The sequence below is a fragment of the Hyaena hyaena genome, unplaced genomic scaffold, assembly GCF_003009895.1.
Source record: "Hyaena hyaena isolate Hyena2069 unplaced genomic scaffold, ASM300989v1 scaffold_665, whole genome shotgun sequence".
Lineage (NCBI taxonomy): Eukaryota > Metazoa > Chordata > Mammalia > Carnivora > Hyaenidae > Hyaena > Hyaena hyaena.
This window is the reverse complement of record NW_024081300.1, coordinates 783,493-796,056: the sequence shown is the minus strand read 5'-3', so window position 1 is coordinate 796,056 and position 12,564 is coordinate 783,493. Positions and strand designations below refer to the sequence as shown.

General features: G+C 43.3%; 1 protein-coding gene across 2 annotated transcripts in view; it reads right to left on the bottom strand.

The window, feature by feature from the left end:
• Positions 1-3,441: 3,441 nt before the first annotated feature.
• Positions 3,442-12,564, bottom strand: part of SYNPR (synaptoporin) — a 312,054-nt gene continuing 302,931 nt past the window's right edge. For both annotated transcript variants that reach the window (XM_039217091.1, XM_039217092.1), the window contains exons 5-6: positions 11,498-11,689; positions 3,442-5,187 (exon numbers count right to left, since the gene is read on the bottom strand). In XM_039217091.1, the coding sequence (XP_039073022.1) occupies positions 4,930-5,187; positions 11,498-11,689 (450 nt within the window). In that variant the 3' untranslated portion in view covers positions 3,442-4,929. The remainder of the gene's footprint in view (positions 5,188-11,497; positions 11,690-12,564) is intronic.

Here is a 12,564-nt window from a genome sequence, read left to right as displayed (position 1 = left end):
ATAGTCCAAGGCATTTTGGATGCAGAGAGACCTGGCTTTGAAAACCGGGATCTGCCTACTTCCAGCTATAAGGCTATAAGGTTCACAAGAAGAGACATAATGTCTACCTTCTTCAAATCTGAATCCTCAGCAATTTAAAGCAGAGCTTGGCACGTGGTAGGTACTCATAAATAGCTGTTGAATCAATGGGTGAATTAATTCATTATCAGCATTCTCACTGACAGGAAATTGCAAAAATAATACACAGAGTGTCATGAACCTTTCAGTTAGCTTACCCCCAATGCTGACATCTTGTATCATTGTAGCACAGTGTCAAAGCCAGGAAATCGCGACAGGGATCTTTTCTATAAACATTTTTAAAATGTTTCTTATTTTTGAGAGAGAGAGAGAGAGGGAGAGAGACAGAGACAGAGAGACAGAGTGTGAGTGGGAGAGAGACAGAGAGAGAGGGAGACATAGAATCCAAAGCAGGCTCCAGGCTCTTAGCGGTCAGCACAGAGCCCTACATGGGGCTCAAACTCAAGGACTGCGATATCATGACCTGAGCTGAAGTTGGTTGCTTAACTGACTGAGACACCAAGGTGCCTCCAAAGAGGGATCTTTTCAAACCGAAAATTGAATCATGTTATTACTCTGCTTACCTGCCTTGTGGCTTCCTACTTCACTTAGAATAAAGTCTTTTTCCCATGTCCTACATGGCCCTTCGTGGTCTGGTTCTTCCAGACTCTGCAGTCCCGCCTCTTCACCCTCACCTTATGTGTCCTGGCCCCATTAACTTTGCTCGTCACTCATTTCTTCAGAGGTGCTGGGCGGTCTCCTCTCTGAAGTCCTTGGATGTGCTCTTCTCTCTGCCTGGCCTGTTCTCCCCACAACCAATGCCTTCCCATTCTGCATGTCTCAGTGTAGACCTCACCTTCTCAGAGAGGCTTTTGCTGACCACTCTATTCCACTTCTTCCCACCCTTGTGCCTCATTTCTTCCCTTGCTAGCACTAATCAACACTTAGCTCTTATATTTGGTTTGCTTTCTTGTCTGTTAGTGGAGTCTTTCAACCTTGAGTGTGTGCTCAAAGATACCAGGAGCTATATTTTGCTCATCTCAGTACAATTAGAAGTTTGACTTATAAACACTCAGGCTAATGTAAGTGTGGACTACGTTTAGACTTCAACACTGAGTAGCCAACTACCATTTGTAGAGTGTTGCACATTCCATCAACATTTTTTACACACGACCAGGTCACTGCCCTGTAAGGTCAGATTATCTGCATCCCCGTTTTACAGACTGACAATAATAACGTTCATTGATTGTGGCAGAAGGTGATTTTAATGCCCTAGATAGCTCCCCTTGACCGGCCTTGAATTTTAGCCACAGCTATGAAGGATAGTTGCTGCTCAGCTGACAGGGATCCCGTTCATGCGTGCCCCTCTCAATTCTCCACTTTTTTCCTCCTCAAGGCTGCAGTCCCTGGAGGTGGAGGAAGGGAGGGTGGTGGCGGCACTCACTCTGTTTCTCCTTCTCCCACCACGGCCTATCACTGAACACTTATGAGGCTTATTTCTCTGAAGGTACAGGAGCCTGCTCAATCTATAGGCAAGTGCAACCTGGAAAGGAGGGGAAATGACCACCCATGTGGGCTCTCAACCAGTGGGGCTTGGGGGCTGGTAGATAAACACTCCAGCTCCTTTCCCTCGATGGAAGACTGGTGGAGCCGTTCTGAACACTACTCTGGAACCCTGTCCATTTCCCGTCCTTCCCGGTCTCTCTCCTCCCCTTATCCCCTCACTCTTGGCTGCTGTAATCAGCTTCCCTTGCTTCCAAGCTCAGTGTCTCCTGGATGTTCTAATGCCTTTACATGCCTTACCTTTTTCATCCTGGTACCATCCTATGAGACAGACATTAGCATTATCCCCATGACAGAGAAAGCGGGCAGATGAATGAATGAGAAGTTAAGTGTCTTGCCAAAGGCATTGATTGACTTGCCCAAATCCCCCAGTGATTGAGAATAGTCCCTGGGGTGTTAAATCCCCTACCTTTCCAGGCTGTGTTTGCCTTCAGGCTGTGGCTTCAGAAAAGTCCCAGGGCTTTGGAGAGGGGATCAGGGAAGAAACAAGAGATGCAAGTAAATGGCAGAGTCTCACCCAGGCAAGTGGGATCCCAGAACCCACCTGTTCTACTTGGACGCATTCCCTCCTTCCAAAGAAAGGAGGTTTGGAAGTTGAAGTCACACCCCAAAATACATCCAGGAGCAGTGAAGCTTCAATTCCAAGTTAGGTCTAGGTGACACAGAGAGCTAGGCTCTCCTGCCGCACTAATGGCTCCCCTTTTAAAAAGGCCAGGTCTACTGTTGTTCTTCTTGAAACCAGAAGGAATAAAACCAGCTTAGTGAAATCCCTGTTGGATTACAGGAGCATTTCATTGTGAATCTGCAGCAGACCGTGGAAGCTTGTCTCTATCTCGACCAGGGCAGGCAGTGCTTTCCATTGATCAGGGCCCCAGGGTGTTCTGGAGCTGCTCAGTGCTGAAGAGAACAGCTGGTCATTTGGGTCTCTTCACTTTGCAGAGTCCACAACAGTATATGAAGTGGGGGCCACTCTCTCCTCCTGGAGAGCACTGAAGGCACTGGTCACATCCAGCCGTGTCCCAGGAAATGAGAGGTGAAAGGGGTGCCTCATGCCAGGTCTCCCCCTCCCAAGCCCAGCTCGCTGCCTCATAAATGTTAGCAGTCAAGGCCACCTCCTCCACCCAGAGGTGCATTTAGTCTTGTCCTCCTTCAGTCTACACTCTACCCTGCAGCCACTGAGGTCTTTCCACAGTGCTGATCTCATTGTGTCCCTCCTCTGCTTAAAATCCACTAGGGAGCTCCCTTAGCTTCTTGGGGAGAAAGACAGAAATCCCAATCATGGCCACCTAGCAGGGCCTACCCCACCCTGTGCCCATGAGCAGCCTGCCTGTCACAGAGCCCCTCACGCTCACTGCACTCTGCCAACTAGACATACCCGTCCTGCCTCCCACCATCCGAGTGCTTTCCAAGGCTGCTCTCTGCCTGGGATACTCTCCCTCCCACTCTGTCCCTGTGAAACCTGGTGCAGTCCTCATGTCGGAAGCTCCTTGACCTCCCTCTAACTAGCTGAAGTCCCTCTGATAAATGTTCTTGTGTAATCCTCTGCCTTTCTTTGTTGCCCATGGCATGTGGTTATTTTAACATCTGCCTCCTCTACTAAAGTGTGAGCTTCTCAAGGTGAGGCACGTTTCTGTTTTTTCTCACTCCCATATCCCCAGTGCCTTGCATAGCAGTGGGTGCAATGTGAGTATCAATGAATGAGCAACCCTAGGCTTGGAAACAAGGGCACGGGGAGAGAGTGGAAACACCGTGCATTTATACCTTATTCTTCCATTGTTCAAGCTAACCAGATTCTATTGCAATTCTGCTCTCTCCAGCCAGCACTGTAAGCAATAACTTTATTAAGATCAAATAGATAACACAATACAGTATTTATCCCGCAGGATCCAGAAACTGGTTACAGATATCATCTAAGAACCACAGCTGTTTTGTGCTAAAATGCTTCCAAAATCACAGATCACACAGAAGTCATACATTGATTACAACTTTTATCTGGAAATACGGATGCACAGTTTGCTCTCACTGTTGGGCCTTGATGTTTCAAGTGAGTCAAAACAGAGGAGGAAGATTGGCATTTTCTTGATAATGAATAAATTCTGAGGAATATTTCATGAGAACCCTCTCTGGGATCAGAGTTGCTCATGGAAGTCATTTCTAATTTATGGGTAACACTCAAATTGGAATTAGTAATTAGTAAGTTAAGCTGTGACTTGAGAAATTTTAATAATTGGATCAAGGAACATATTAACTTCACAAATAGGATTTAAAAGTTTGGCTGGTAGTATAGGTTCTACAGAGCATCCTTTATAAATTAATACATCAGTTATCAATTCTCGGCCTTTTGGCTAGGATCAAGTATAAATTAATACATCAGCACAAAAGCTCTTGACTACGGTGTCTGATATCTGCATCTTATTATTCTAAGAAAACAACACCCCCTAAACACAAACAGTTATTGGGCCTATTGTTCATGGTACACAGGATAAGAGCCACAAAAACATCATAGAAAGTTACAAGAATGTAAATATTTAGGTAAGCAAATAGAATAAATATTGGGCAGTTACCATATATAACACTGAATATTGACTAACAGGGAAAAAAGTCCCAAACCTTAGTTACGGTGCAGTCAGAGTTAGGTAAAGCCAAAGAGACAGATTTGCGAGTATACAAAGTAATGAACATATTTCTTTAAACGTCCATTTAACAAATTCATGGTGCAAACTGGAAATTTTTCATAAATACATTTTGTGAGAAAATGCTTATTCATGCACTAAATCATATGAGCACTGATTGATTCATCAAATAAAAAAAAAACAGAGTAACTGTCTGAAACAAATACTTAAGGGACTCACAGTCCTAGTGTCTGTAACTAAACACAATAATACATGCATGTGTGTGATACACCAAATTGTCTTATAGAAATCATTAAAATGTCTTTCGCATCAAAACACAGAGGAAAACTCAGTGCTATAGAATTTATTTTCTGCCTATTACATACTAGAGACTTTAAGCCACTAAATGCTTTTATTATCTCCACACACCTACAAAGCGACCATCCAAGTATCTGTGTATATAACAAGGTACTCTCCAATTAGGCATCTATGATGAATAATGTATCTCCTCATGTCATCTCCTCTCTAAGTACCATTTATCACGACCCAGGCCTTTCTGCCTTAATGAGGACTCCAGATCTCTGATTTACATTCAACACCCTCTACGTTAATAATTGATGGAAACTCTTAAAAAACTCTTCTGCTACTAAAATGGAAGGTGGGGAGGCTACCTCCAGAAGAGTGCAGAGACTACTGGTTAAATCTGATTGGTAAAAGAGGCGGGGGCACTGGACTGTTGGCCAAACTCATCTGAGGACGGCCCCATGCTCGCCTGCTGGCTGTACCCACCGCTTGACCCATAGCTGTCTTGGTTGTACCCGCCTTGGTTATAGCTGCTCGAGTGCTTTTCCATCGGGTCTGAAAGGTATCTCTGTCCCGAGGAATGCCAGCCGGTCTCCTTGAAAACAAACCAGATGTTTCCAGCCCAGAGGATAAAGTTCAGAAACCCAAAGACCTGAAAGGAGAGTCAGAGCAAATGAGTTGACAGATGGACACACAAGAAAAATCTCAACTTCAGAAAAATCCTTCATAATACATAAGGCTACTTCTCATTCAATAGTGAGATCTCTTCCAATTTTTCATTTGGAGCCACTGTTTCTTTTAGAATATCTGACTATTTTTTTATTTACATCCAAGTTAGTATATAGTACAATAATGATTTCATAAGTCTAATTCAGTGATTAATTCCTAATGAATAACAGCCAGTGTTCATCCCAACAAGTGTTTTCCTTAATGTCCCTTACCCATTTAGCCCATGCCCCCATCCCCAACCCATCCAGTGACCCTCAGTTTGTTCTCTATGTTTAAGAGTCTCTAGGTTTTGTCCCTCTCCTTGTTTTTATATTATTTTTGTTTCCCTTTCCTTATGTTCATCTGTTTTGTATCTTAAAGTCCTCAGAGGAGTGAAGTCATATGATATGTCTTAGTCTCTGACTAATGTTGCTTAGCATACTACCCTCTAGTTCTGTCCATGTAGTTGCAAATGGCAAGATTTCATTCTTTTTGATTGCCGAGTAGTACTCCATTACACACACACACACACACACACACACACACACACACACCCCACATCTTCTTTATCCATTCATTCACTGATGGACTTTTGGGCTTTTTTCATACTTTGGCTATTGTTGATAGCACTGCTGTAAACATTGGGGTGCATGTACCCCTTAGAAACAGCACATCTGTATCCCTTGGATCAATAACTAGTAGTGCAATTGCTGGGCCATAGCCTAGTTCTGTTTTTAATTTTCTGAGGCACGTCCATACTGTTTTGAAGAGTGGCTGCACCAGTTTGCATTCCCACCAGCAGTGTAAAACAGATCCTCTTCCTCCGCATCCTCACCAACATCTGTTGTTGCCGGAGTTGTTAATTTTAGACATCGAATATTGGCATTTTATTGAAGCTTACTACATGTTAGGCACTGTGGAAAGGTCAATCCATTCATTCTGTCTGAGAAGAAGGTGTTATTATTTTACCTGTATTATAGATGTGAAAACTGAGGTTCAGGATAAGAATCTTGTTTAAGGTCATGTGACTTGGTAAGTGGTAGAAGAAGGTCAAGCCCTATTCTGTCTGACTTCATAGTCTGAGCCTTTAAGCTTACTGTCCCAAGTCAGGTGTTCCTCATTATCTGTAAGAGACCTTCAGGGGCTACAGAGTTGAGAACTCTGATTTTAATGATAGTGCATTAATTTATAAGGTTTCCTTCACTTCATGGCTAGAGATACTTCTCTTCTAGTTTTTGTAGGGATATAAAAAAAATGAGTCAACCTAAAGCGTGGAGCAAGCAATCCTGCAGGTGGTGTGCAGATAAGCACATGAATGGTAGCGTACACAAAGGTTAGAACTTTGAATAGTTGTACTTTTTGTGCCTCTCACATCCAGAAATGAATGGTGAAACCAGACTCTCGATGCAGCACAGGTTTCAAAGAGGTAGGAGGCATTCTCCCAAGAACTGGCTAGGAGGCTTTCCTATGGAATTTCCTCTTACTCCCCCAAAGCATGATGTTGTTGGTGGTGAATCAGAAGACCGGGTGTTGCCTCTCCAGACCCTCCCTGTTTGAAGGAAGCAGAGCTGTTCTCTGATGCCAGAGGCCTTGAACAGAACAGCTATTCTGTAGCCTTCCCCAGGGCACATTTACTGACCAGGGAATTAACCAGAAGCAGTCAATTGTAAGAGCCCCCTATCAGAGACAGACAACAGCATGACATGAGCTGTGATGACATTAAAGCACATTTAGTAACCATTCCAGCTCGCCAATCGCCAAGAAAAATGGACTTGAGCCACTGGCATAGCTGCGGATTATAGGGTGCTGGAGGTGCCTTGCTGGGCCAGGATCTATCCTCGGTTGCTGGATGGCAGGGAGGTCCCGAGTGCCCTGCAGGTGTGAGTGGGGGGCCAGTGTAGTCAAGATGAAGTGCCTTGGGGACCTGGAGCAGGGGCTATTTACCCAAGTGTTTCAGTGTTTTAGCAGCAGGTAGATCAGGGCACACTCCCTGAAGGTCAGCTTTGGACTCATCCTGTGGGTTTTGAAATTAGAGTGGCCTCAACTCTGCACTTCCTTGCTCTGTGACCTTGGACAAGGCAGTTAGCCTCTGGACCTCAACTCCTCCACACCCCAATACAGAATGAAGACTATTCCTTCCTTGGGTGACAGCTGTGAGGGTTAAAGAGAATGTGTTTTAAGTAGCTAGACGGTGCTAGACCCATTAGAAGATGCTTCCTGCCTGGTCAGCTGTGTTCTGAATACTTTCTCCAATGTTTCCATGAATTGTATTCAGGTGGTCCTCATGCTGCAGCATAAACTGAAACGGGACTTTGACAGCAAGGCCATATTCTTGAGGGACATTGGCAGCCAAAGCAGGCTGTAGGCCTTCAACTGATCTAAAAGACTGGTTTATCCAGGGCCTACCTCTCTCTTCCTACTCTCCTATTCCACTCTCTCCTCTTTCTTTACTGTTAACTGACATTTGTTTAACATTATCTCATGCCATGCTCCAGGCTCCTTGCTGATGGAGATACAAGACACAACAAAGGTACTCACAGTATAATAGTTGTATGATCAAAATGAATTAGGTAATCACTGACCGAACTCTAATGCACATGCAGGACCTTTCATCCAAGTGAACAATAACTAGGAGATTTGCCATCAAAGGGCAGATCTTGAGTCAACTGTATCTTTGTATGTATATGTCAATATATGAGTAGAAAAGATGATCAAGGAATCTTCTCAGATACGAAGAGATGGCTCTGCCCAGAGCTCTAATTTTAAGTCTTCCTCTTCCTTGGTTTCTCCGTTTTGCTGGCTGCTACTTGGCTTCTAGAGAAGAGACGCTCAAGAAGAACCCGGCGATCAGGAGGAAGCCACTTAAAAGTGAGTACACAAACAAGGCATCCCCATGCGCATGTTTCAGAAGCAGGGATCTCCTACCCCACCGGCATTGCACAGATATCGCAGACCCCTGGCTGGCACGTTTTGGGGGCACGTGGGCCCTTGAATCTTTTCTCACCATTTTGTTGCAGCTGAAGTTAGAGTAAGGATTTTGATTCAAGTGTAGATGTGGGGGCAACAGAAGGAGAAACTGTAAGACACGGAGCATAGCAGAAGGAAGAATGAGGAGGTGAAATTTAGATTGGCTGAGAAGATGTGTCAAGATTGCCTTTAATGAAGGTGGAGAAGCAGAAGTAGAAATTGTGAACAGGGTAGTTAGGTTCAGAGAAGCTTTGCAGGAGAAGTTGAGAGAAAAAAAAAAACATGTTCTTTCCTCCTACCCCCTTCTTTGGGCTCTAACACTAAGTGACATTTAGGACCATGAATGCATTTTAGAGGCAGCTTTTTGGTCGACACTTATTGAAAGCCTGTCATATGCTGGGCACTGTGCTGAGGACTTATCATGTATTATCTCATTGAATCAACAGTCTTGTGAGATCTGTTCGATAATAGCCCCATTTTACAGAGAGTGAAACTAAGGGTTAGGGACCTTAATGAATTTGTCCAAGGGCAGTCAAGTAGGCAGTCGTGGAGCTGGGATTCAAACCCTGGCAGATGGACTCCAAAACTGTGCCCCTATCCATTGTGAATGGCAGAAGCATGAAGAGAATTTGGCTCTAATCTTGCATTGCTGTCACTACTTGGGAAGCCACATGCAAGTCCTTTCAGAGCACCTACCTGCATTTGTAATGCAGCTCCCCTGACTATTTGTGTTGGTATGAAATCCTAGATGCCAAGACGCTTTGGAGAAAGCAGGTTTATTACCGGGGTAGAAATGTCAGTGCTATTGCTGAACCAGTTACTTGGAGAGGTCACCTCTGTGGTGTGTCTATCTCCTCCAAAGCCTACACTTGCTTAGTAGGCAAGGTGGTTTGGTGCTGTGAGCCGTATTTCTTCTGCATGATTCCCCAAACCCCCAGCCAAGGTGGACATGTGGCCCAAGATGAGCTAATGAGATTCTCTCTGCCAGAAATTTGGGATTAGACTTAAGTGACTTTAGTTCAGTCCAAGATGTTTCCTTAAAAAGAAATATAATCTCAGAAACCGTGGGGTGGCTATCTTCTCTTGCAAAAACAGCAAAAAGAAAGACAAATGCATCTGAAAAGAGACAGTAACGTAACAGATCTTCAGAAAGAGAGATGAGGGAAGGAGGATGCAAACCATCCAGTTGCCTGCCAACTCCTGGTCCCTAGTTCTGCCCTTGGAAGACCCAGTTCTAGTATTTTTCCAGTTACTTTTACTTATTGTGAAAAGCTAGCTCAATAGGATTTGGAGCCAAATGAGTTTGTAATGGAAAAAAAAATTGCTGTGGTTTGGCAGATTACCATTCTTTCCCTCTGCTTTAGCTAATAGAAATGTCGTTTCCCTCGTAAACCCAGTTGCAGTCAAATGGTTGGAGCTCTGTGCTAGAACTTTAAATCAGGACCAAGTCAGATACAACGTTGTTTGGTATCTGACATCTAGAACCTTGGTCCTGCTCTAGTTGCTGCTTTTTTAAAAGCCTGTTCCCTCAGATTTCATCAGGTTTCCGAGCTACTTAATATCCTTCCAAAGGTTTTCTTCCCCCCCGGATGAGATTAGTCAGAGTCCGTTTCTGTTACTTGCAACCCAAATGCTCCAGCCCATGCAGACACTGGTGCGGAAGCGGGGTCCAGAGAACCGAATTTAGGGATAGGTGCATTATTTTGCTTTAGTTGGTTTGAACTGAATTTTCTGTCACAGGAACTGGAGGGGCCTTAACTAGATCTGTAACAGTAATAGCAGCAGACCTGTCCTTTCTCACATAACGTGCTCTCTGGCTTCCATCCATTGCCCTTTTGGATTTAAAATTTTTTTTAAGTTTCATATTTTATGTAGAATTATGTATTTATGTGTCTAATTTCGTGGACATTTTCTTCTTTTTCTATGGAGTTTAGTTGACACACAACATGGATGGACCTGCAGGGTATGATGCTAAGTGACATCAGTCAAGCAGAGAAAGGCAAATCCCTCTTTTTGATTTTAGGAGACAGGTCACATTGTTTCTCATTCAAAGTCCCAATCGCCTAGTCTAAAACTTATTAGAGACATCAAAGGTAGAATTAAATAGACTATGCAGGATGTCATAATGTATTAGATTATTAAACCAACAAATGTACTGGATGATTTTCGCATTTTTCCTCTTAGATTTTGAGATCAAGATTACAGTAACATTCATTCCGCACTGCCTAGAAACAGACTATCAACACAGTAGAATATATTTCCTCACACACCTCCAAGTATTCAAGTATTCACCTGTGGGTGTGTCCACCCATGAGGAAAAATGATGGTGAGCCCCTCATATATGCTCTCTTTCCATGTTTACTCTCTTACCAAGGCAGGATTCACAGTCAAAGCATCAGGACGTGCCTGGCAACCCTGTCCCCTACTTAACTTCCTTCTCAGATTAAATTTCAGAAGGCTGTAGAAGCAGAAGTTAACCCTGAAGCAAAGATAATTATATTTAGGGGTCGCTTAAGAATGTTTTTCCTTTGGCAAACACTGTCAGCTTTTCTAGTCTTCAGGAACTATTGCTTTTTGAAGCTGCTATTATAGCTTCTGTCTTTCTTAGATGCAGTTTCTTTCTTTAAAATAACCCAAGAATCCAATTTGGTTGCCCTGCTATCTGTCAGATTTTCTGTATTCCTGTGAGAACTATACATCTGAAAATATTTGGCTTTGCTCAACTAATATAGTTCAGCTTTTCCAAAGTTACCAGGCAGTTAAACCGGGAACATGGAGACGATTAAAAAAAAATTACCGTAACTGTTGGAAGTATTTTTTCTACTGTGCAGCTAGCTCTTTCTGCATCCTACCAGGTCGGAGTGTTTTTCCTCCAGACGATCAACTGGATGTATTCTAGCTCTGTGTGGCTTGAACAATGTTTTCTTCCCAGGAAACCTCTCTGCCATCAAATATTCCTTTTAACTTCTGGCAGGCGTCAGACTTAAAGTTCAACTTTTATATCTGCTTCTGGCTTAGAATTTTGACTTGACTGTCATCCAGGCAGCAGCTGCCAGCACCTGCTGGGTTCTTATTAAGACTCTGTAATTGGCAGCATTAAAGCCTATGGGTTCTGACAATAGAAAACTTGAAGGCCAGAGGATCATCTTGCACATGGAGTGAAATATCGCCTTTTAGACTGGCCTCGTTCTGCAAGCAGAAATCTCCAAGGTGACTTCTGAGATATTTTCCTATTCATTTGAATGGCAAATAAAAGTTTGGGGGGTAAAGCATAAAAGAAAACATACCACGGAAGTGTTTAAGCTGGACATTACAGGGCTGTGGACAGCCATGCATTTGTTGGACGGCTGTTTGCAAGCTGACATCAGCAACAATACTTCCTTAGGATCCGTCGCGACCTTGACATCAGACAGTCCTTTCGCCCAAGCTGATGAACCCACCAACCACAAGAATGAAAAGACTACCGTGATGATGAAGTCCTACAGAAACAGAAAGATAAAATAGTAAGAGAAGTGTGAAGTGTGAATTCCAGAAACAAATTGATTACTTTCTACAACGATTTGCGTTGCCTTTTGGAAAATTCCAAGATCCCACAGTACCGGAATGGGGAAGAAGTTGAAAAACAGATAAAAGAAAGTTTTATGATATTCCAGTTGTCTCAAATAAATAATTGTAATGTTTATGGAACGCTTGCTATGTTCCAGGAATGATGCTAAGTACTTATAACCCTCATTTAATTGTTCATACAGCATTCCTGTGAGGAAGTTCCTATCATTATCCCATTTGCAGATGCAAAACCAGGACAGGGAATAGTCAAATAGCTTGTCTGAGGTGCCCACAAACAATCAGTGATGGCGTCGGCACTCAAACCCGGGCAACCCAACCTTGAGGCCCATGATCATAACCACTATGTTATGATGGCTGCAAACAGACAGATTTGCTGATTGATAAAGATTCCTAGATAGCAATTTTCATTTTTTCATTCATTCATGTTTTTCATTTAACAGACCTATGTGCCATCCGGTATATGCTGGGACTGTGTTCAGTGGAAGCAGTAAATAGCTTTTGAGTGCTTTTTATGGGCAAGAGGTTTTATGGAAAATGATCCTTACAAGCACACTGTTAGATAGTATTTTTAATACTCATTTTAAAATTTTTATATATATACAATATTTTGTCAAGTTAGCTAGCATACAGTGTATACCGTGTGCTCTTGGTTTTGAGGGTAGATTCCTTTGATTCATTGCTTATATACAATACCCAATGCTCATCACAACAAGTGCCCTCCACGATGCCCATCACCCATTTCCCCACTTCCCTGCCACCCCCCATTAATACCCATTTTAAAGATAAG